The following is a 25,188-nucleotide window of genomic DNA, read 5'->3' on the forward strand; positions in this document are numbered from 1 at the left end:
AGCCCACCAGTAACTGCCCCACAGGTAACAGCCCCACCCCTAAAAGCAGAGGCCGAGGTAGAGACTTGTACAAAACTGGCATCTTTATTGCTTGTTGGGTCTGTACAAATGGGTCGGGAACAGCCCTTGGGCCAGAGAGCAGCGCGGGGCCGGCTGCAGAGGGGGCCACGGCTCCCGCCCTGCCCGGGACAGGTATCTGTACACTTCACAAAAGAAAGTCAGTAGTCATCTTCAGTATTCAACACCAAAAACTGGAGCCACTTCCTGTCCCTGGGATCGCTTCTCAAAGCAGTGCCTGCCCCCTGCACTGCGGCTACTCCAACGTGCACGCCGGGAGTACAAAAACTCTTTGTCTAGTGAAGGCACCATTTTCAGCATAGTTTAGTTCACACACACAGCGTGTCACACACAGTTAAGTACATCTCTCTGGATGACTTCAATCCCTGGATCCCCTCCTCTTTCCCCACCCTCTGACCAGGGCTGGAGATGGGCTGCATCCAGCTGCAGAGCTCATTGTGACAGACAGACAGACAGACAGCCTGCTCAGGCAGAGCGGGACACAGAAACACAATTAGGAAGTAATTGATTATCTTGGAACAAAAAGGAGACCCCCCACCAGTACAGTTGGTGAAATTCTAGGTGACATTTTACAGATTTTAATAGTGTTATAAATCTTAATCTAAGTTTATGGGAAACCACAGGAGTTCAAGTATTTTATTACTGCGCACACTATATATATATTTATGTATGTATATACAGAGGAAAAGATTATTTTTTGGCAATATTAGGGGGATTTTACAGACTGAGCTGTGCTTGTGTCGAGCACAGAGTGAAACAGCCCAGCACACTCTTCAGCACTTATCTCACTTTTAGCAAGTTGTGCAATAGAACCTCACTTTTAGCAATTTGTGCAATAGATTTCTATTTCTGACCACGACATCCAGCTTCTACCCACAGCACCACAGGATCAGGACCTACAGCTCCCTCTCCCAGCACAGTGGATGCTGGGCACCTCTGCTCAGGAGGAGTTCCAAAATCCAGTCTAGCCCATGGTGCAGGAGCAGAGGCAGTCTGGTCTGACACACAGTAGCCCAGAAGCATCCTGACTGACACTACAAGGGCTTGGCTGTTAAATACAGGGTGCATCTATCACCAGGCTCCCATTTAAAGTGCTCAGAGAAGCTCTGGTGGTCCAGGCAGAGACACTTCTCACTTCCCAGTGTTCTGCAGGGACTGCTGCTGTCTCTAGACCTGAATTAAAACCTAACAGCACCCCCTGTTTTTTAAAACCAGAATATGGCCGTGTCTTCTCGTACCTTTATCTTCACTGCCCATCCATGTATTAGTGGGAATTAGTACAGGAGTCTCGTTCAGCCACTCTCTAATTAAAAAGCATTAAACTCAGTGCTCCTATAGCACAGCTTAGTGTCAGTCAGCATGGAGTTAAGAATTTAAGTGCATTATTATGCATCTATAAACATATATACATGCATAAACATGGTTAAAATCTGTCTTCCTGAAAAAGTCCTCTGAGACCTCATTCCATTTATGCCATTAAGGTGTACTTGGGAAACACTTTCCAGTCCATGCAGAGTAACTGAAAATTAACTGACCAGATCTCCTTGCTTTGCAAACGGGTTACTCCAATTCCTCACTGCACAGTCAGAGAGACAACAACAAATCGGGCAACTTCCTTACCAGGGCTCGTGGCAGAAATGGGGAGACCCAAACCCACGTGCTGGATTTCAGGATTATTTCCCTGCAGGCTGCTGCACTCCTGCTGCCAGCCTGGCTGCAGCGGCAAAGCTTGGACAGAGCGAGGGACGGGCTGGGTGTTTCAGTCCCTGGAGCTTTGGTCGAGGTATTTATTGAGTGTAAAGTTCTACATTCCTGGTGGGGATCTCTGGTTTGCCCTGTCCCAGGCTGCAGAGGGAGGCTGCCCACGGGATGCCAGAAGGGGAACTGCAATTTCAGCTGTCGCAGCCAACAGGTGAGCTCGCACGAAGGCCCCGAGGAAGCCGAAAGCTATTTGGGAGGCAAAGGTGCCGGTCGGGAAGGGAAGTACTGTCCCTGAGGTAAACATTTCTGCTGTGCTGGCGGTCCCTGAGGTACAACCTTCTGCTGCGGGGGCGGAGGCCTGCAAGGGGACACAGGAGGAGCAGTCAGTCCCACAGCCCTCACACCCCACCGTGCCCGGCCACCTCAGCCCTGCCTCCACACCAGGACTCGTTCTGAACACACCACGCTCAGACTGTGCCTTCAGTGGCCTGAAATCCTCTGGGAACACCCGTCTGTTAAAACTCACCTTTTCTCCCAAAATTCTCTGAAGACCCCAGGCCCAAGAGCCCCACCAACATGAGCTACTTTAGGATGCTCCCACCCAGCCCCCGGCACTTCCTGGGTCTGTGTGTGGCACAGCACTGCATCTCACAACCTCAATTCAAAAGTAAAATGAAAAATACGGGAAAACTTTCTGCTCAAAGGTAAGAGAAATGGTTTTGCACTTGGCCATAGCATTCACAAATCAGCACAATGACAGATTTGTGAGTAATTTGCTTTTAAACTGACTATTTTAACAGGCCTTTCGTCCACCTGCCGGGCTAACCTGCGCGCACAGCAGCGCTCTGAGCCTCGTTCATCACCACACAGCCGTGACAGCGCAGGATGAACGCGCTGCCCTCCAGGGTGAAGTGAAGGAGAAACTTCTCCCAGTGAAAAGTCAGCCCCACTCACACACAGCCTGTGGTGGAACACGCCAGGGCTCCCGGGAGTGACAAGAAATCCCATCAGTGCCACTGCCAGGGGGCATTTGCAGTAACTGCACTGACCTGCTGGGCACCCTCTGCGGCTGCTGCGCCGGGTACTGCGGCGGGGAGTAGTAGGGCTGGTGGAAAGCCTGCTGAGGGTGCTGGTTAACTGGGTAAGCTGGGACAGGAAAGGTGTTTGGATGCATATCCTACAAAGAAAATATAAAGATAACGTTGACCAATTGCACACAGGGTACCAAAATATTTGCCTCACTAAATAAGTGACGCTCAAGAACACTTGCAAACCAGCCTGGCAACGTCAGAGGTGCTCTTTCCTCTGAGACACTCAGTAGGAAGAAGCAACAGCAGTCTGGGAACTGTTGGATTTTGAAAAACACAGAAAGGCTGGTCACAACAGCATTCGGTTTGCTCTGGGAGTGTGCTCTGGCTGGCTGTGGCTTTCAGAGGACAACTGCTCTGACAAGGAGAGGGATTCTCACGTGGGCTGGGCATCTGTCATGAGGAAAAGGGAGCAGCAAAGCAGGTAAACTAAGCACAGCCTGGGACAACGCTTAAACTGGGACACTGAGGAGCCCCCCACACAACCCTTAGGAAACAAACGTTCTCTCTGCTTTATCAAGGAGAGACATAACTTTCAGAAATTAAGAAGTAACTGTAAAGCTTTTATTAGGGCAAAAGTTAGAGCAACTGCCTTAATCTCTTTACTTGAGTAACAAATAGAGCAAGGGAAAGTAGCTGATTCCTACCATGGGTACAGCTCTCGGAGGATAAGGCATGCCCCGGGAGAAGCCTCTGTGCTGGTAGTCCCTGGGTTCAGTGTCTGGCCGAGGAGGAGGTGACTGGAGTGACCTGAAATCCAGTGGATATGGACTGTGTGAGCACATAACCCAGACCCAGTGACTGTGCAGGCTGTGAAGCCAGGCACTGTGAACCTGAGCTGGATTTATACTACCTTAGCACGTATCAAGTGTGAGAAAGACAGAATTTACACAAATCTAATCAACAACAACAGCCCTTTTTCTGTTCAAGACTCTGCAGCTTCCCTTTGCCCCTCTATAAAAAGATGGGACCCAAAGTATAAATCCCTATCACCAATGCACAAGAAGAAACAGAGAAGTAAAGAGAAAACTCCCTGCTCTCTTGATTTGGGATGGATTTATCTTTCCTGTCATTGCCAGAGGCAAGCCACATGTGCCATTGGATGCAGGAGCTTTCACCTGACATCCTGGGACATGCCTCCACACTTTGGCATTGGCTGGTGTAAACAAACACCCATGGAGTATTCCAGGGCAGAGGAGAAGGCAGAGAGGAGGAGGCACTCACGAGTGGCAGCGGGACATCAGCCTCCTGCAGCTCCGCTTCAGCCTGTCCCTCTTTGCAAAGGCCAGAGCAGCAGCCACGAGCAGGGGGAGCACCAGGAAGAAGAACACCAGCAGCCCATTGCGCAGCGAGGTGTCTTTGTCTGAGGGCACAAAACCACGGAGAAGAAATTAGCCTTACGTGGTGTCACCACCACCGGACTCGTAACAGCACAGAGGATTAGCTAGGAATGGTTCTGTAACTGCTTTCCATTTTTCATAGGAAAAACCCAAAAGAATCCAATAAGATACATGCCCAAATGATCCTTTCTGTTTATCTTTCAGGGCTGATACCCTGGGCTGCAGCAGCACATTAGATCAGTAGATCAGTCCTCGTTTTTCATGACTGTAATGTTTCATTATTAAAGATCTTATGGGAGAGGAAACAGAGCTTCTGCCTTTTGGTCTGATGTTAAATCTACCTCTTCTCCAGCCACTGTTTGCTGTAAACAAAGAACGTGGGTTCTTAATCCTGACATTTTTACATGCAGCAACTTCTCCCCTGCAGGCTGTACTAAAACAGCCTTTCCCTTTTTCTGTCTGATGATTTGAGGGATCTGCCCGAGCTCCAGTGTGCTTCTCCAGCCTGTCATTGCATCAGAGTGCCTAGCTTTCCCAAACCCACAGCAGCTTATGAAAAAGTCTCCAAGATCATTCTTGCAGCCCACAGAAGTTACACCAATCCCATCTTTATACACTCCACATGGACACAGCATAAGTTTTCTCCAAATCAGAGCTTGGCTCTGGCTTCCTATTTCACCTTGAAACTGTCAGTGAGTAAAGCAAACTTCCTAGCTGTGTCAGTTTGCTTTCTCTTGTGCAGAAATCATGCTTCCCTTCACTGGGGCTTCCCTTCCCAGCCTGGATACAAAGAGGATCTTTGTTCCAAGGTGGCAGAAGTCACCTGAACTAAACAGTCCAGATCCCTCCCCCAGCATCCCGAGACAGGAGTGCAACACCTTGAGCAGAAAACCAGTGAAAGCCCGTGCAGAGCCATGCACCAAAGCTCCCCAACACGTGGGCTGCCCTGGAGCAGCCAGCCCCAGCCCTCACAGCCACTTGCCATTGTATGGAGGGCCACTGTCCACGCTGCCCCCGTAGCCTTTGGAGTCACAGAAAGGAGGGGCCCAGCCTGCTTCACAGTGGCAGTTCCTGTTGTTGTTGCACACCTGTATTCCAAAACACAAATACTCAGTAACTTCCATTTGTGTGCATTTAAATCTGCTTGCAGCAGCCATGACCTGTTCTGTCCCTCGCACTGCTCAGCCTGGAGAATTTTACCCAGTAACTCCTTAGCCAAATCCAAACAGTCCTTGGCCAGGCATGCCAAGATTTCACATGACTGAGCACACAGAGCACTGTTCAGGAAGAGCTTCCAAGGATTAGCTATCCCAACAGCTTACACACCATAGCTTTTGCTTGTTCTTTTTTTTGTTTTTTTTTTTTTTTTTTTTTTTTTTTTTTTTTTGTTTTTTTTTTTTTTTTTTTTTTTTTTTTTTTGTTTTTTTTTTTTTCTTTGTGAGATGCAGAGTCAAATTTCATTAGCAATACTGGAATTGGGAATTCTTGCCTGGCAGAGTTTTGTCAAAGATTTTTTTGACACTGCTACAGCTTCTCTTGCCTAAAGGCATTTTATAGAGACTTTTACAGTTTCTAAAAACAGAAAAATAAAGGTATTAATCACAATTTTAAAACTTGCTTTCTCTCTTCCCTGCTTACCCCATGCCCATGGCACTGCTTCTCCACGTCACAGTCGTAGTTCAGGAAAGAGGCACTCACACACTGGAAGTGCCTGCAGATCTGGGGAAGACAGATGCACAAATGATGGCATTTCAGTGCCCCCTTGCCTGCCCAGATCCCTGCTCCTAGCCCACAGCCCCGCTGTGCTTGCTGCCACAAAGCCTCGCACACTCTCACTGATAATTCCAAACTCTGCAGAAACTCTGTTCCACAAAAGGCCTCTCAGCATGGGGCTGAGCTGGCACTGGAGCCTTTTGTCTGCAGTCTGAATGTAAAGGAACAGCAATTAAATTGTGCCCAGTAAGGACATGTGGAATGCACATTCCTCTGCTAGGGCTAAGCTTCTGCACTCTTCAGTTTAGTTGGATTTTAATTGAAAGCTGTCTTCAAGGCATTTGTGTGGGCCTGGTTCTTCTGCTCACTGGCAGAGCAAAGATTCTGGCTCTCAACAAACTCAATTCCTTTTGCTTCACCTACAAATGAAAGGCTCATTAAAGGTTTGATGCACATGCAGTGCAGTACTGGGCAGTGGGGGGAATCAACGGACTCGTTTAGTTTCACATTAACTCCAGGCATCCAAAAATAATGGTCATAACTATTCATGAAACAGTGCAGCTGAAAATTTTATTCCCATGAATACCCCAAATTATTACATTAGGATATCATTTTAAAATCTTTAATTACCTTTCCATTAGCACACTTGGTGCCTTCATTCACCATTCCTGGGTCTGGGACATCAGAGCCCAGCTGGAAATCCACCCCCCAGCATGTGGTGCCTTTGATGGGAGTCTGGATAATAGCAGGCTTGATTCCAAACACAGGCATGGCTTTCACATTTTCACACTGCAGCTTCCCACACATGGCATTCCTACAAGAGCAACACAGGAACACTGTAGTGACACTTGGATTTATTCTGAGAACCAGACTACCATGTGTTTGATGCGATCTTTCCTTTCTACTGGAAGATGCTACTTGAAAACAAAATTGAGGCAACTTGACAAATAAAACTGAACTGGGCTTCACTCCAGTGCTGCAAGAGTAGTTTATCCCTTCTTTCTGTAAGCTGTTGGAATCTCTGCATTAAGGAAAACATGATGATTTGCTTCTCATCTTCCCATATGTGAACACTTAGGGAAAGCACAATCCTTGACAGGAGATGTGGAACACGCTCTCCTCAGCACAGCCCTGCATCCCTCCCCTGTGCACCCCCTACAACATCCCAAACTGACACCACAGCACCCAAATACAGACTCCCAGCCATGTATTTCAGAACTTCCCAACGCACTGGGCTCAACTCACCAGCTGGAACATTTCTTGTAGTCATGGCCATGGAAACCACAGTTGCCAAATCTGTCCCCCTTGGAATTCACTTCAGCAAAGCAAATGTTGGGGGCTGCTTTGGCTTCTGCAAACAACAGCCCACCCCCAGAGAGAGGAGCCACGTTACCCAGGCACAGAAACATCTCACACAGGATCTCCTGTACCCCGAGCAACTACCCTGCTACAACAAGTATTTGCCATGCAGCAGCGAACTTAGGAACTTGGACAAAACACTGAAGAGGTTACAATGTCAGAATTACAAGGTTCCAAGTTTAAAAATGGAGAAAAACAGTTATTTAACCTGAGACAATTCTAGCATTTGATATTTCTTTACAGAGCAGAAATCCCACTGTACCAGAAGTGGTAAGTGCAACAAAACTATGTCCAGCACAGAACTAAGTGTAACACAGGAAGAATGCATGACCATGATGCTAAGCCATTACTACCACTGCTTCAAATACTCTGCCAAAGCCAGCTGGTCTCTGTTAGTGACAAGCAAATAAATGTATTTTAAATAAACTTCGTGTATTCTTTAGCTACATCTCTTAGAAAGACTGTAACACTGTGCCCTTCCTTACTGGAGCCAAAGATGTCCTGGCACTGGGCGTCGTAGTACTGGCACACGCCGTTGTAGCAGTAGGCCTCCTGGTTGTGGCAGGGGTGCCCGTTCTGCACCGTGAAGTCTGGCTGGCAGAACTGGGAGCTGCCGTTGCAGTACTCCGGGAGGTCACACTCGTTGGTGCTGGCCCGACACTCTGTGCCTCCAGGAAGGAGCTGAGGAGAGAGGGGAGGGAAAACTGATCAGAAAACAGGAACCTCACAGCAGAGACTGGCGCTGCACCTGACCCGCGGTACACCCCAAACAAGGGACTGATCTGAATTCTCATCCGAGTGTCCTCGTGGGGCCGTGGACACACAGGACACCTCCCTCTCAAAGATGCACTGACTGAGCCAATGCTCTCCTTTTCTCAGCTTCCCAACACCACCAGAGTCTCCTACCTGGCAGTTTTTGCAGCAGTCACCATAAGCACATTCAGCACCGGATCGGAGCCTGCAAGTTCCTGGCTCGCAGCACGGATCGCTTTCACATTCCTGAGGACACAAGGGCTGTCACAAAATCTTCCCCTCTGTCACAAACTGTCCCCTCTGAGCAGGGGGCACAAGACTGCTCTGGCACCACTGGGAAAGCACCCAGCTACCAACCTTTGGTGAGCCACAGTCACACTCCTCGCCAGCATCCACCAGCTTGTTCCCGCAGTACGGGACGCTGTAGGTCTCGTCAGGCTTTGGGACATTGAGCAGGCAGCTCCCACCTTTGTTGAGTGTCAGCTTCTCAAAGTCTTCTGCACTGCAACTGCTGAAGTTCCTCGATCCCCTGCAATGGAGAAAATGAGCTGAGCTTTACACTAAGCCAAGCCAGAACCCCTGTGTTTGCAGAACAAGGGGGACATTCGCTTTCCCCATTACAAGCACAACAGCACTCTTTGCAAGGGGCATTTGAAGGTGAAAGTAATCCATAAAAACAAAGCACATGGATGGGGCATTTTGAGCCTTCTTTGCCCTCCCTTGGTCAGCTACTTACGACGCTCCAGAGCTCATAATGCAGCTGCTTGCCCCACACTGACAGACGCGTTCGTCATCGTGGTTCATCCCCAGGTTATGGCCGAGCTCGTGAGCCATGATGGATGCAAACATCTGGATGCTGATCCTTCCAAACTGCACAGGAGTGACACAGAAGGCAGTCAGCACAGAGCTTACACTGACAAAGTCAATGTTTACTTCTGTGCCGAGGAGACCCTTCTGCCATTCTGTCTGTACGCTATCAGGATTCTCAGTCCAACAGGGCTGGATTTCCAACCAAGTGCATGGAGTTTGCTTAGCAGCAAGAGCCCTCAGAGAAACCTCTCTGGGACACCACCCAACAACCTCCACTTTCCAGAGCAGCTGCAATATTAACTCAAAAACTAGAACTCTCCACACCAGCCCAGCTCTCCCAAAATGTGCAAATTCCAGCACTTGTGTCACTGGTCCAAAGAAGCCAGATTTCTGGGATTGTGAGTTATCTGAGACCAGCAGCTTGGTTCATTAAGGCTCTGCAGTTCCATATAAAACACACAGGGAACCAGCACTGCTCAGGGAGATTACAGCTGCAGGTCAGACAGCACAGGACAGATTTGAGAACCCATATAGCTCCCACATACTTTCGAGGCAGATATGCTTAAAACGACACCGAGAAATCCTCTCTGAGAAATCCTTTTGCATGAGTACTGCACACTGAGCAGAGCTGAAGCTGAGCAGGACTACAGAGAAGTTGTGATCCAGATACCCTGGAAGTGTCAGAAATTGTTTGGGACAACACAAGAGCCCCACTAAGCCACTTCAGCTTTGTTATGAAAGACTCTGCACTTCCAGGAAGACTTTCAGAGTGCAAACTCTGACCTCTATCACATTCAGAGATCACTGAAGAAATCTCACCACGTTAATGCCTCCTGCATGGCTCTTGGAGCACACTGTTCCCACATAGGCCATTCCAGCTGTGCCACCAAAACCCTTCTTCCTGCAGTCATGAAGAGAAAGGAAAGGCCATCATCTATCTGTACAGACACACAGAGTCCATATCAGCACACCATTCCTGCCTGTGGGGCACAAATCCTGCTGCTCCAGCTTTCCCAGGCTGACACAGGAGCACTGCTACTGACTGCAAGCACAAGTGGCACCAGTCAACCTATTGCTGTCTGCTCAAGACTCCTTTACTCTGTTAATTTAAGTGTTTACAGAGAAAGCCAGCCTCTTCCACACCATCCCTGTGCATGGGAAGAGCACAGGCACTGCAGCTGGGCTGAGCAGGCAGGAACAGAAGGAACTTCCTGGGACCAGAGGGAAGGAGCTGGCACTCACAGGACAAACTGGGCGCTGTCGTGCCTCCGCCGCAGGACGAGGTTCTTCTCTCGCCACTGCACGAAGTTGGCCAGCACGTCCCCAGCCCCCCCATCCGTGCTGATGATGTTCTCGTGCTTCCAGATCTCCAGACCGACCAGCACGATGCGGATGTTCAACATAACGTACATCTGGGGAGAAAAAGGAGGAGAGATAGTCATTAATATCTTCAGACAAAAACAAGTGGCCTGGTGTTACAGATCTTATTGCAAGCATCCATCTTTTCTGTGTGGGTTTGATTTTTTTTTCACAGCTAGTACACAGCTGGAACCACCAGAATGCATTTTCCCTGTGATTCAGACCTTCATTAGCTACAGGATCAATGCTTAAATGCCACACTGGCTACATTGTAAGACAATACCAAACAGAAATAAACAAGTCTCAATTCTGCCAAATATCATGTGAAATAGTGGAGTTACAGACATGCTTTTTCTCTAACCTTTACACACAAGACACAAGAATTACAATAATCTACAGACACAAGTAATTGCAACAATCTGTCCTGTCACTCAGTGGATGTAGCACAGGTTGGAATAGTTTCCTAAACTAATTCTCAAGGTGGATTAGAGGTGGAAAAGCTTCCATGGGGATGCATTCCCCAAAGTGGTACCAGAAGAGACCCCAAGGTGGACATTTCCAAAAGGCAGCAGGGCTGCAGCACACAGCATCCCTCCTACTCACACTGTCAAGGAAGTTTGCCAGCTGCACCATATGTTCTCTTACTTCTGTTTCACTCTTCCCAAAATCTTCAAACTGCAAGACAAAGAAACGTAGCTTCATGAAGAGAAGAGATAGAGACACCAGTCAGAAAAAGGAACAAAACATTTTTGCCTGGCTCCAAATCTCCAAGAAGATGCTAACCAAGACAACATCTTCACTGCTACTGCTCAGCATTCCAAAGACAACAGCAAAGGCACTTTTTACCATGTGCTTTCCTTACATAGGAGATTCCTTGCTAACAGAACCTCTCCCTGTCTGATGGCTGACTCCTTTTCTGAGGAGGATTGCATTGCACACATTTATCCACTTCCAGGGTAGCATATTTGCACAACTTGGGTAAATGATCAAGTATTTTTCAACAATCAATTTGGGAGTAATGAAACCTGAGGGCTTTCCAGGCCCTCTCCTGAGGAGAAAAAAATGGAAAGTCACACAGAATTCCCACCTTTTCTTTATCCACAACTATGAACAGCTCCACGTATCTTGTCTGGTGCAGGACCGCCCTCTTTCTCTGGGGAAAAAAATGTTTTAGACAACTTCAGATTTATTAATTCAAGCGTAAACAAAAAAAACCCTCATGACGTTGTCATATTTCACTTGACACCACCAGTGGTTTGAGACACACCCAAAGCACACGGTGCCAAACCCGAGCAGTGTAATCCAATGCTATGAGACTCTCTGTGTTTTACACTAAAACTCAGCTGCACAAAGACTTCCCTTGTTTCAAAAGCAAGGGACCTCTGCACAGGTTGCCTTGGAAAGTCACCACACGCTTTGATAAAGAGGCAGAAAGATTCTACAAGCAAATGCCAATGATTTTGATGTGAAACACAACATTTTTCATTCTTCTGCTTTCATTTCCATCTTGTTCCTGTACAGACAGCCCTTGAAGGACAAGGGGGACTTCACACCAAACTCTACTGTGATGGTGAGGAGGATGGAATAAACATGACAGTATTCTCCTGGCTCCTGATGCAGTACTTTGTTAACAAGCCTCTCCATGAGGGTCATGTTCTGGCCCTTAGAAGTCTCCCAAAAAAGCCTAGGAATATTCTCATCAGCCGTCCCACCCTCACTGCCGTGTGCAGAAGCAGGAGGAGAACTGTGGCTGCTTCGGGGAAGAAACTAAATTGTCCCTTAGTGCAAAAATCATAAACCTTTAGGTATGTGCTAAGTCCCAGGAAATCTGATAAGCTGCTTCCACACTCTAAAATGAACTCACAAAACCCCTTATGTGGGACTGGGGAGGACTTACCCGCAGCAGCTGGGTCATAGTGGGATGGAGATTTCCCTCTGCATGTTCCCCTTCCTGGCCTTCAGCAGTTACTCCACACGCTGTGGGCTCTTTCTTCACATTATCCAGTCGATACAAAATGTGTTTAGAGCCAGAAGAGGGATCCATGGGCTCAATCCCATAGGTGACATTCCCTATTGTCACCAAACCCCTAAAATAAGGCAGTGTGTAAGACATGTGGCACTGAGCAGAGAGGACAGCAACCCAGAATTTTTACAGCCAAACAAAGGAAGAGTTATTCCTGGATAACCAAAGCCTGCCTATACCTCAGCTCTTGTGAACCAGCACACTTCACTCCAGGCCTGGCAGTAGCCTTTCACTGAGCAAGGCCTTACAAATGCAGGGCACTAAATACCTCTGTAAGGCCCTGCAATGCCCCAGGAATTACATCACAGGTCTTAAACAGAAATGCTCGAGTTCAAATACACTATTGCCACTCGGGTGCCTGACATGGCCCTGCAAAAAGCAATGGCACACAATATATGGCAATTAGCCCAAAGTAGAAAACAATTCCATCAGACTTAGGTGCATAAGGTTTAGGGCCAATTTTGTGAAATTTGGAGACTAATGTTCAACATTCCACTTCTGCAATAGGTACAGCTGTCATGACTATCTGTGCAAGTTAAAAAATAATCCAAATATGTGTTGAAACCAACTTACTGCATTCTGGTAACAAACTGCAGTAATAACTTATTTGATGGTACTTCAAATATCTGTGAACTCCTTGAATAAAAGATGCCACAGGACAACAGCAGCAAGGCAGCTCAGTGCAGCCAGTGACTCCCTGGCTGGCTGAGGCACAGCCAAAACCAGCAGAACTGGGTTTTGGGTTCAGCAGCCACAATGTGACAGCAGGGAACAAAGGAGGAGTTGTGCTACCTGAGCCCCGAGCAAGTGCTGACAGCCACCAGGGAATCCAGGGTCCCCTCCACGAATCCCTGATAATGGCAGTGATCCTGGACAGGAAAACAAGGTGCATTACACACGTGTTTCAGACGTGCCTGCACACCCAGGGCAACCTCTGATCTGCCACTGACCAGCAGTGATTACAGCTCAAGAAGACAAAATGTATTCAGTTCAATTTACCACAGCTGGATTTCTTAACTGGACCGAGGCTATCCCTCTCCTGTTCTGTCCTCCACCCTGCCTCAAATATTTCGAGGCCAGCCCCTCCCTCCCAATTTGGGCCAAATTACTCTTCAGGCTTCTGGCAGAGAGTTCTGGCTTGTCTGTCAGCTCTCTGTAGCAGGAGGAGGGACAGCACCTGCTGTGCACCCAGCCAGAGCTGTGCTGCCAGAGCTCTCTGGCTGCACAGTGCAGCCCTGACACACGGGGTACTCCCACTGGGTACTCTGGACATCCAAATTCTGGGAACTAGACAAGGGGTAGCATGGGGCAAACACACTCCATTTTCTCTGGCAAGGGCATCTTTAGACATTGATATAGGGGTCTATAATGCAGATTCTGATGCTCAGCAAGGAACGCAGAAAGCACAGAGGGCTTGTGCTAATTGTTCAGGGCCAGTGAGACTTCTGTGACCTAATGCTGAAAAAGCACTTTTCCTGTAACCAATCCCTTTTAACTAGGAAGCAAATAGTCATTTGACTCAGGTACTCTACTTTCAAGAACAAGATCCTATGAATCATGTATGACTAATACTTCCCTTTCAAAGGAACAACGCTGATCCCTAAGAGTGAAGCCATTAGGAAAGCTCTCTTGCATTTTGTATCACACAACCTGCTTTCAATTCTACATTTCCAAATGCAACACGTCAGGCAGCCTGCTCGTGCAGAGTGAGGGCTGCAAACAGGCTTTCTGTGGAGTAACTCCAGCACCACACAGATCACATCCCTCTCAAAGGTCCTTCAGACTTGCTCCATCCCTTCCAGCAGCTCAGGACTAACAGACCAGCCCACCCTGAGGAGCTGTTGGTTCCTAACAGCCAGCCCTGCCCAATGAGTGGCCCACAGTGGCTCAGGGACCAGTCTGCAAGCTCACTGCGTGCAAAAGCAAAGGCAAAGCTGCCTGTTCAGCCCCCAGAGCAGCCAGTGTGAGCTCCAGGCCTTGGAGAAAGGCAGGCAGTGGCCAGAAGTGACACCAGCCCTGCACCGGGCTGTGGGACAAGGACAGCAGCACCCCAGTGGTGACACCAAGAGCTGAGAGCAGCACTGCCTTGTAGAGAGGAGCAGCTTCTAATGAGACAGCAGGCACCTCCACATCAGAAAATACAGGTCTTTCTTTCTCATCCAAAATTAAGGACTCTCTTCAGGAAGAGGGCAGTGGGTACTGAAGGGAGCCCAGCAGAAAATACAACTATCCTTCTGTAACCCTGACTCCCTCATCCCACAGATGCTCTGTTCCAGCCACCCTCAGGGAGGGTATGAACAGATGGAAGTCCTACCTGGACATCTGGATATTCCAATTGCAACTTTCCCTCCTTGTCATAGGTATAAACTGTGAAATCTTTGGGCAGCAGTTCTCTGCAATGAAACAGGACAAGGAATACAAGAGGAATTTCATGGAATGACGGTGACATTGGAATACAGCCCTAATCAAAATAGGTAAATTGCAATTAAATAAGGAAACATTAAAAAGGAAAACCCTCTAAAATTAACAAAGAAATAGTATATTTTCACAGCAAAATTCAAGAGAGCAGAATGGTAGAGAACTGCTAATGAAATCAAGCAAACCACCTCACCTCAGAGAGTAGAACAAGCAGCAAAACCCACTAATTGTGCTAAAAGCCTGTTTCCAAGCAGAAAAAAAAAAAATCTAGCCCTCAGTCTGCTGTATATGCCTTCTCCTCCTCAGACTGAGGAGGAAGTGCATTGGAAAGTCTCCCACGCCTAAGACTGCTGCACCATCCTGGCAATTCCACTGGTGTGGTGCAGCTAAATTCCCATGTTTGGGGTCAGGGCCTTGGCAAGTGGCAGCTGGAGTCCCCAAGGGCTTGCACAGCTGTGTCTCTATCACAAGGGCAGTTTGGCCAGCAGTGGCCTGGTAAGTGACCATGTGCTGGTGCTGCAAGCAGCCCTTAAACTCCAGCCAGCCAGAGTCTGTATCAGCTGTGAGGTCTCAGTGCTCAGACCTTGGAGAGAGAGTCACTGTCCTCGTTTATTATCCTCCTTGTGCTACTGAGACAGGAAAAAGCACAAAACTAAAACAATAAACAAGATCCAGACAAAAGTGAAACTCTTTAGTTGAAATACAGTTCAGCTCATTTATTTTTAGCTGTGAATAGAAAGAGTTGTAGATTCCCTGGGTCTCCTCAGAGTAATCTGCAGCTTCCTGCTCTGAAGGGGGTTCCCGAGGGCTGCAGGAATCAAAAAACATCTCTGGCTGATGGCCAGGACACTAGGACTCAACCTCTTCCCATTCTGCAGGGCTGGGATGTACCTGCACTTCCCACACAGAACCCCAGGATTCAAAACTCGTGTGGTACCTGCCAGCTTGTCACCTGGACGTAACAGTTTGAGTAATTGAATCATTTAAAGAAGTTAATCACTTACTTGTTCTTCTCTAGATGAATGGTGTATTCTTTTCCCTCAATCTCAATAGCATATGACACCTTGTCCTGAGTATAAAGAAAGGTGCATTTTACTAAGGTTAATGAATAAAACAGTCTTTGAAACCAACAAAGGTGGATGAGCCTGAAATTTATTTAATAGTTGTCCCTGCCTCAAGAACCTAGCATCCCTTCCTGTGTGACTGGGAAAAAATCCCATGAAAGAAATGGTTTCAAAATAGAACTGTGGTTTTCTTGTTCTGTCCTTCTAAAAATTCCACAGAAAAGTTCCAAGTCAGAGCCAGAAAGAGGACAACACAGTTTTTTTACTGAACATGATGCAAGTTTTACTTGCAGATCAAAAATCCACCGCAGCAACTCACGACCTCTGGAGGAGGGAGGTACTCCTGTCCCTCAGCTGCCAGCAGTGCCAGAGGTGATGCCCTCTGCAAGGACAGACATTTCCCTGCTGCCAGGTGAATCCAGCAGCATCCCACGGGCATTTCAGGTCACTTTGGGGCGGACTTTATTTGGAAGTAGGCACTAAACTGAAGATGTGTCTCAGACTGCCCAGTACCTGTATGGAGGAGCTGTTGGAAGCCTCTCGTCGTTCTCTTCCCAACCTCTGTGGAGTTACAACTTCGTAGGAAGTGAGCAGGGAAATCTCCTGGAAGCCTGGGAAGCAGAACAGAAACACTGGCTAGAGGAACAAAGCAATCAAGAGGATGAAGCACAAGGAAGAAAACACTACTTCAGGAAAAGCCCACACACAGAGCAAACCTCAGAGCAAGGCACACTTGGATTGCCTTGCAAGGGCCCAGAGAAAACAACACACAAACAGCACAGGAGACACCAGTTTTTCCAGAAATATTCAAATTGAAGTCTTCACATTCCAAATACTGTCCTACCAGCACCCATCTCACGCAGCACCACTCTTCACCAGCAGAAGCAGCACTTAAGGCAGGTCAGCACAGCAAGGACTCGCTCAAGGACACCCAGTGTCAAACCAAGTGTCCTGTGCTGCAAAGCTGCAGAACTGCCCCTGCAGCCTCTCTCAAGAACTCCAGCAGCTCCTGCTCTTCCCCATGGCACAGCTCAGCCTCACACCCTGGCCCTGCACAGCACAGCCAAACTCCTGACCCGAGGCTGGTGCTAATACTCATTATGCTTTTAGAGAGCTCTCAAGGGCCTCATCAAAACAACTGGGGTGAGACAAATCCCTGCAACAAAGAAGCTGTCACAGATCCCTTTACATATTTGCATATGCAACATCAGACAGATCCCCTGAACCAAACAAGTCCACCGTCCAAGTTCCCTTTATCAGTTTTTGCAAGCTGTTGTATATTAACTATGTAAACAACAAGAAATTGTGCATGCAAATTACTTTTCCCATCAGTGGTGGCATCTGCTGGTGCCTGGCTCGCAGCTGCTCACCCAGGAAGCAGGAGGTTGGCCAAGCCAGATCACAGGCAGCATCCAGAGAAATACTTTTCCTGGCTCATGGCAGGGGAATCGATGAGCTCATCAGAGGAGTCTGAGCTTCCCAACAAAGGCAGGGGGAAGGGAACAGTTATCCTCACTGTCTCCAGAAATAATCACCACATCTGGGGTGGGTGAGCAAGTGTTTGGTGTCCAAGACCCTCCAAAATCTCTCAAGTGGGACTGAGATGCTGCATCCAGTTAAAACCAGCCCCTCTGAGCACACCAAAACTCACACTCCATCTCCAAAGGGTCTTTGGCTTCTCTAAGTTGCAGGACAGCACTGTGAGCTCAAAGCCTCCATGAGAGGCCTGTTCCATCCTTTGGAAAATGGGCAGGCTTTAAATGCCAGGGGTTCCCCAAAAAGCACCAGGCTGCAGTGACATTCAGGCTCCTTCAGATGCCTTCCCCTCCTCTTCCCATCCCTGGCAAGCTGACACACAGCATCATCACCTTGGGTGAGCACTCAAAAAGGCATCCCAAGGGAAAAGCAAGTCCCTTCCACACTCGTCCCACCACAATCCCCGAAGAACAAGCCATCAGACCACTCCCAGCTCCCCTCCTGTCACAGCACACGTGGCCATGGCAGGAGGCCTCAGAGGCACTGCACTGTCCTGGTCTGCCACACAGCATTTGTGTCACCCGAGCACAGGCACAGCCCCACTGCCTCTCAGGAACTCACACAGGGCACAGACTGCAGCAGAACGTTCATTACTATGCTGTTTGTAGACAAAAGGCATTACAAAAGCAGAGATAAAATTCCTGAAAACAGCCCCTGACATTCACTGGCTACAGAACACAGTGTCAGTACCTCCCTGGCCCAAAAACGAGGGAGGGAAGGGCTGCTTCCTTCCCTGGAATGAACCACCAAAAGCACACACTGCAGCAATCACTTCTGTCTGTTGTCATGTCCAACCACACACCTGTAGCAGCCCCGAGCTCCTGCAGGGCTGCACTTGTCCCCTCCCCACCCACAGCACTGGGGAGGGACACTCGGGCCAGGCTCTGGAGGCACAGGTCACACAAAGAGCAGGACACAGGCAGGCCTGGCACTGCTTGGAAATACCACACGTTTGCCCAAGAGCAGCTTGGACGCAGAAAGCAAGTAAGTGAATCATCACATGAAGCAGAACTGGGAGGGATTTCTGGGAAGAGGATCCTCTTAGAGCAACAGCACTAAAAGTGGCCACTTTTCAAGTCTCTGAACGCTCTGACAGTTCTCTCCCCACCTTCCCATCCTTCAGCACCCCCAGTTTGGGAGCTGATGGGGGTGGGAGTCTCCAGCAGGTATGTCCCTGGCACTGCCCCTCACTTCCCAAATAACCTGTTTCCATGCCAAGTGCCCTGTGCAGCATTTCACACATCACCAGCAACCCTCAAAGAGGGCACAGAGTAGTTCAACAAAAATCCAACCCAAGGGACAAGTGCAGCCGAGCAGAAAGCCAAACCCTGCTCCCACGTTTTCCTTCCACAAAGGCCAGGTAGAGTTTGGAACGCATTTTTCAGCAAGTCACAGGACCTCTGACCGTCAGGTGCTTTCTGCCAGCTGCTGGAGCTGCAGCACGTCACTGCTGAGGACATGGCATGCTGATGACCCATTTCCGAGCCGAGGGCTTGCTTCCGATCAGAAGAGCACAACTGCATCCCTGACCATATTTATCTCATCTTATCTCATTGAAGGCTGCCATTAATTACCAAGCGTTGGAGACAACCAGGAAGATGTGATTCATCATCCCCACCCCAAATCCTCCATAGGAATTCCATGCATGCTCCACGGCATGTGGGAGCTTGAAAACCACCGGAACACATCACAGCCACAACGACTCTCCAGACACCGAGGGAAGCTCTGGGGATGTTCAGGTGCTCTGGGGGTGCCTGACAGGTAAGATCTGCATTCAGCAAAGGTCAGACTGCATCCCCTGTCTTGCTAGACCTTGGCATGCCCGTGGGTCATTGGGTCAGTTACAGAATCACAGCACACAGCCACATCCACCCCCACACTCACACTTCCCCTCCATTATCATCCTTCCTGAGCTGTGACTCCTTCCCAAGCCTAGCAACAGAAGGTCAAAGATACACTCTTCAGCAGAAGGAAAAAAATTAAAAAGAGGAAAGTTCAGACTGTGGCCTGTTACACCACAAAACAAGCTAATTTCATAAAAACAAGCTCATCAGCATGTGAGCAGGTCAGCTGCAAATACCAAAACTCATTAACTGTGGTTATCATCAATTGATTACAATTAATAGCTGAGGTCAGCTGCACGAGTCATTCCACACTTTGGCAGGGGATTGCTCACCAGAAGTGCCAAAAGCATTACAGAGCCATGCAGCCCCCCAGGGCCAGGCAGGACCAGTTCCACATGGAGCATCCCCAGTCCCCAGCCATCAGCTCCTTGTGCTTCAGGCTGCACCTCTGAGCCCCTGAGGAGGGCAACCATTCACCCCCTTCTCTCTAGCTCCACATCTTTACATTTCCAGTGTGCTGTCATACTTGCCTCTCCTTTCCTGCAACTAAGGAGCATCAACAGTCAGTATTTCCTTTCACCTCTGCCTGTTCATATCAGGCTGCTCTGGCTCCACTCTCCAGTCAGACACACCTACCCAAAACAGCCCCACAACAGGACACAACAGCCCAGCGAGGCCTCACCCATACCAAGGCACACGTGCTGTGTGTGTTTATGGATCTCCACAGGTTCAACTCAAAACAGGCAGCACATGTCTGATTCACTTGTCATTTAACCTACTCTGACACTCATTTCCTTTCCTGCCAACATGCTCCTGCTCCCCATTTTTCACCCTCTCATACTTGTACAGAAATTATTTCCAGCTCAGAACACTTTGCACCATCCTTTCAAAGCCACTTACTTCTGACAGATACTTCTCTCGTGCTCAAATCACTGGGGTTGCTATCCCAGTCTTTATGGAGCCTGAATCCCATCTGACTGGGAGGTACCAGCTGCCAGCTCAATCTGCATTCTCCATATCCTATTTTCAGAATCATACAGGAGTTTGCCAAGCAGTGTCTGAGGAGAAACTTCCCTGACCTGGCTTACTTACAAATGTCCTCCAAAACAACAGAACCGCTGCTGGTGGATTTCTCCAGGCAATGACACACCAGGAAAAGCATTTTTTTGGTGCACTTGACTTTTGCACTAAGGTCACAGCTGAAGAAGGATTTACTCTTTGGACTACTGCAAGCAAAAACCTCCTTCACTTTCACTATGGAAATATTATCCAAGTCCACTTAAAAATGCTTAGAGGTTTATACAAAACACAGAGATAACAATTCTTCTAAAGGCAGGAATGTTTTCTGTGGAGCCAGCAGTTCCTGCTCCTCCCATACCTCAAACACTAAAGAGTGCCTCAGTGATGCTTCATCTTCGAAACACCTGGGAACATCTGGCCAGCTGCTCTTCTACAGGCACAGTTCCTTGGGACTTTTCTTTCCCTCTCTCCCTCCCCTGCTCTCAGTCTTCAGACCTGCTGGGTCTCCTGCTGTGCTGGTGCCTTTTAGGAGGCAGGAAGAGATGACCAATTATCATGGCAAGAGAAGCAAATTCCTCTGGATGTATTGCTCACCTGGAATATTTGTATAACATTAAACCTGGCCAGAGCAGTTCATGAAGTTTCTTTTGGTATTCCTCTGGGGATGCTGGATGTTGATCAGGTTACGGAGCTCTTCCACAGAAATATTTCCTAGAAAATTCTTACACCCCTTGCTGAAATCCAGACCTATGCTGTAAGTGTTTCCTGTCTAGACTCTCCCCATTCCTTCTGCCCTTCCTAAAGCCTAATTTGCCTGCAAGACAACAGCTCCCCTTGTTCTACAAAAAGGACTGTCACACATGTCCACTGGTGCTGTCACAACATCCTCTGCACCTCAGAACCTGCTCACAAGGGGAAGCAGGGTAAAGCTGTGCTATCTGCAGCAAGATGAACCCTCCTGGGGGTCACTGGCCCTGAGTCACTCCCTCCCAGCCACGACAGCGTGCCCATGGGCAGGGGCTGAGCACAGCAAGCCCACTCACTTCCTCCCCATCTTACCAGCTGTGAATGTCAGCTCTGCTTTCTCAGCTGACTCCGTGGGAAGCTTCTCTTTGGAGACATCCCTGGCTTTACATCTGGCCACCAAAGGGAACTGTGAAATGCACATTCTTACCTCTTTTTTTGATTTTTAGTTTGTGAAATAATAATGATCAAAACATACAGAAACTCTAAAGTCATGGTCCTAACTTCCTTTTTCCAAAAGCAAGGCATTACAAGAGGCAACATTAGCTACACTGAAATGCTTTTCCTTTTCACATGGAGGAAATCACCACGAACCCACTCTTTGAATGATTGTCCCAGATTTATTGCAATAGGGGTGAGACAGTACTGTGTTTTCTGTGATCTGAAGAAAAGAGTTATCTTAACCAAACACCCTATCTCCCCAGAAATTTAATCCCAAGCATTTAGACACTTCAAGAATTGTGGTCAAGCCTGGCTGGAACATCCTGGTGTGCGTATGACACCAAGTACCAAGAAAGAGATGGAGTAGCACAAAGCAGTCTCTGCCTGTGAATTTTTTTAAATTCATATAGTCAAATCTTGAAGGCTTCTATGGACACAAACGGGAGAGGGAAAGCCACACACACAAATCCCTTAAGGCTACACACCACTATGTGATTATGGTCATTCAGGAATTTTCAGATAATAGTTTCTGGTAAGACTCCACTTCTGCCTTACATCTCCGTGTGTGTCAAAAGCACTTACATTATAACCCAAGAGTTGGAGGTTTCTACCCTCTCCTTCATGCTCATACTCAGGCAAGGGATGTTTATTTCATGGTATATTTCATGGAAGGTTTGGCATTAATAGCTGGGACAGAGAGTTACAAAGGCAAAGAGGAACACTACCATCCACCATCAGCAACCGGCACCGGTGTTCCTTTCCTACAGGCAGGAACTAAAATCTAATCCCTCAAAACACCAAGCACCCACTGCAAGCACAAGCACCTGACATCTCAGAGATGCATAACCCCAGACATCACTCCTCGGCCTCCAGTCAGGCAGCTCCCAACGTGCTGCACCACCTCTCAAAGCTGCCTTCCAGCTCACACAGCCCACATACCCTCCAGCAACAACGCAGCAAGTGAGAGATCCCAGCACAGAATCCCTCAGGGAGAGGCACACACCACAGAAGCACTGTCCTCAGCACGAAGCACCAGTATCAAGTTGTATATTCCTCAGCTGGGAAGACCTGACTAGAAAAACATGCATTAATGACAAACACAAAAGTTTTACACAGTGCACGTGTCCCTTCAGGAGAGGGAAACAACGAGAGAGGAGACATTTCAGCCTTGAATCAGCACCACAAGAGCCCATAAACAGAAGCATCTCAATTCATAAACAGTCCCTAAGGACAGCACGGGACCAAGGCACGCAGAAGGATGGCTCTGAGTCCTGCTCTACCTCCCTGGGGACAGCAGCCTGCGCGGCTCTGCCCCTCACCGAGCTCCTGGCTGGCCAAGGCCGGGCAGCCCTGCGCCCCTCGGGGCTGTGCCGGGGTGCTTCGCCCCCTGCTCCGCAAGAGCCGCCGGAGCTCCCGGGAGCGCACGGCCGGCCCTGACACGGGAGGATGGAGCGGCAAAGAGCCGGCGCTCTCGGGCAGGTGCGACCCGAGGCCACTGCCGGGATCAGCTCCCCTCTGGAGCCCCGCTCCCGACACCGGAGCCCCGCCGGGCCCTCCGCGGCATCCCCGAGCCGGAGCACGCTGGCGCCGGCGATGCCGGGCAGGGCACAGGCGGTGCTGCCGCCCCCGGAGCCTCCTGCGGGCACCGGCCGCCCCCGGGGACCCCGCGGGGCACACGGGGCCAGCGGGCAGGACCGCGCTCTGGCCAGGCTGTGGGGGGCTCTGCCCCACCGGGCCCCTGCGAGGGCAGGGGAGGGGAAGCGGCTGCCCCGGGGAGGGTGACAAGGGGGGGCGCGACCCTCCGGAGGCGACGGGGAAGGGGGAACGGCGCTGTCCGGGAAAGGGAACGGGGGGGGCCGAGCGGGGTGCGGGCGGCAGGCCCGGCCCGGCCCCGCGCACTCACCCGCGGGCTGCCCGGGCGCGGCCGGCGGCGGCAGGAGGAAGAGGAGGAAGAGGAGGAAGAGGAGGAGGCGGCAGAGGCAGCTCCAGGCCCGGGCCATGACGCCCCCTGCCCTCATCGCCCCTCCCGTGGGGCGCTGGGTCCGGCCGGCGGCCCCGCGGCCTTATGGAGCCGGGCCGGGGCCTGCGCTGCGCCGCCCCGGGGCGGAGCCGTGCGCCCGACCGCCCGCCCCGGGCCCGACCGCTCCGCACAGCCCGGCATGGCCCGGGCACCGCCCGGCATAGCCTCGGCATAGCCCCGGCACAGCCCCGGCACCGCCCGGCACCGCCCGGCACGGCCCCGGGCCCGACCGCTCCGCACAGCCCGGCACCGCCCGGCACGGCCCCGGCACGGCCCCGGCACAGCCCCGGCATGGCCCCGGCACGGCCCCGGCACCGCTCCGCACAGCCCGGCACGGCCCGGCACGGCCCGGCACCGCCCGGCACCGCCAGGCACGGCCCCGGGCCCGACCGCTCCGCACAGCCCGGCACGGCCCCGGCACCCAGCACGGCCCCGGGCAGCGGCACCGCCCGGCACGGCCCGGACGGGGGCGGGAAGAGAGCATCAGGCTTTCCGGTGCTTTTTTTGGACTAAAAACTCGCAGGTACCAAAAGCGCTGGGGTCCCGAGGGAAACGCCCGCGAAGGGGGCTGGTGTCAGCGCAGACCGCGGCCAGCACGGCTCCGCTGGCCCTCCCTGCCGAAAACGGCACTGCACGCTGGAAGCACGGAGCCGTGGAATATCCTGAGCCGGAGAGGGCCCGCAGCGATCGTCAAGCCCGACTCCCGGCCCTGCACAGACACCCCAACAATCCCACCCTGTGCATCCTCGGGGGCGTTGTCCAAACCCCTCTGGAGCTCCGGCAGCCTCGGGGCTGTGACCCTCCCCTCGGCAGCCTGGCCAGTGCCCCGCCAGCCCTCTAGGGAAAGAACCTTTCCATAATATGTGGGAAGCACATGAGAGCACACCGTGTCAGCGCCTGGCTGGGCAACGCCACAGGTACAGGTGAGCACAGGAAACTCCCCTGAAAGAGAAGGCATCACAGGCTTTGCCCTCCGGGCATGCTGCCCTGCTCCACCAATCGCCCGTGCACAACCTGCCAGGGCGACTTCGGAGCTCTGCATCATCCTCCAAAAAAATCAGGAGCAAACACCTGACAAACCCATCACACTGGGAGCAAGTAACGGCAAAGCGGCGTCAATTTCCTACGGAAAAGAGCACAAATGCACCCGAACCTAGGCTGCCTCCCGTTCCCACAGGCCGGGCTGGCACCGGTGGGAGCCGCGCAGCACCACGGCCAGCTCGGACCGAATCAGTCGCTGCTGCGGGCGCTGAGCCGCCGCGCTGCCCGTTACCGGCAACGCAGATCCCTGAGAGCCCTTCTCCGGTGCTAAGGGGGTCCGCTCTTCGAGTGAGCGCGCAGGGCCCTGTTTGAGCCGGTTGCGCCCCGGCCGGGCCCCGTTTGAGCCGGCCGAGCCCCGTTTGAGCCCCGGCCGGGCCCCGTTTGAGCCCGTTGCGCCCCGGCCGGGCCCCGTCGGAGCCGGCCGAGCCCCGTTTGAGCCCCGGCCGGGCCCCGTTTGAGCCGGCCGAGCCCCTTCTGAGCCCCGTTTGAGCCCGTTGCGCCCCGGCCGGGCCCCGTTTGAGCCGGCCGAGCCCCGTTTGAGCCCGTTGGGCCCCGGCCGGGCCCCGTTTGAGCCCGTTGCTCCCCGGTCGAACCCCGTTTGAGCCCGTTGCGCCCCGGCCGGGCCCCGTCTGAGCCGGCCGAGCCCCGTTTGAGCCCCGGCCGGGCCCCGTCTGAGCCCGTTGGGCCCCGTCTGAGCCCCGTTTGAGCCCGTTGCGCCCCGGCCGGGCCCCGGGATTCGGTCCCGAGCGCCGCGCGCCGCAGCAGCGCCCCGCCCCTCACCTTCGCCCATTGGCCACCGCCCCACCCCGGCAGCCAATCATCTCCTGGGCTGGCGC

General features: G+C 51.0%; 1 protein-coding gene across 1 annotated transcript; it reads right to left on the reverse strand.

Moving 5' to 3' along the window:
* Positions 1-65: 65 nt before the first annotated feature.
* ADAM9 (ADAM metallopeptidase domain 9) lies at positions 66-23,361 on the reverse strand. The gene is made up of 22 exons (XM_053966610.1): positions 23,195-23,361; positions 16,220-16,317; positions 15,647-15,711; positions 14,539-14,617; positions 13,017-13,093; positions 12,099-12,288; positions 11,289-11,354; positions 10,805-10,876; positions 10,085-10,254; positions 9,662-9,743; positions 8,769-8,902; positions 8,390-8,561; positions 8,186-8,278; positions 7,765-7,960; positions 7,166-7,271; positions 6,551-6,734; positions 5,846-5,926; positions 5,190-5,295; positions 4,092-4,230; positions 3,515-3,617; positions 2,829-2,956; positions 66-2,137 (listed from the first exon to the last, which is right to left on the reverse strand). Exons 1-22 carry the CDS (start codon positions 23,307-23,309, stop codon positions 2,026-2,028), a joined length of 2,568 nt encoding a protein of 855 aa, XP_053822585.1. The 5' UTR covers positions 23,310-23,361; the 3' UTR covers positions 66-2,025.
* Positions 23,362-25,188: the final 1,827 nt, after the last annotated feature.

This window comes from Vidua chalybeata, chromosome 28 (genome assembly GCF_026979565.1).
Source record: "Vidua chalybeata isolate OUT-0048 chromosome 28, bVidCha1 merged haplotype, whole genome shotgun sequence".
NCBI classification, from domain to species: Eukaryota; Metazoa; Chordata; class Aves; order Passeriformes; family Viduidae; genus Vidua; species Vidua chalybeata.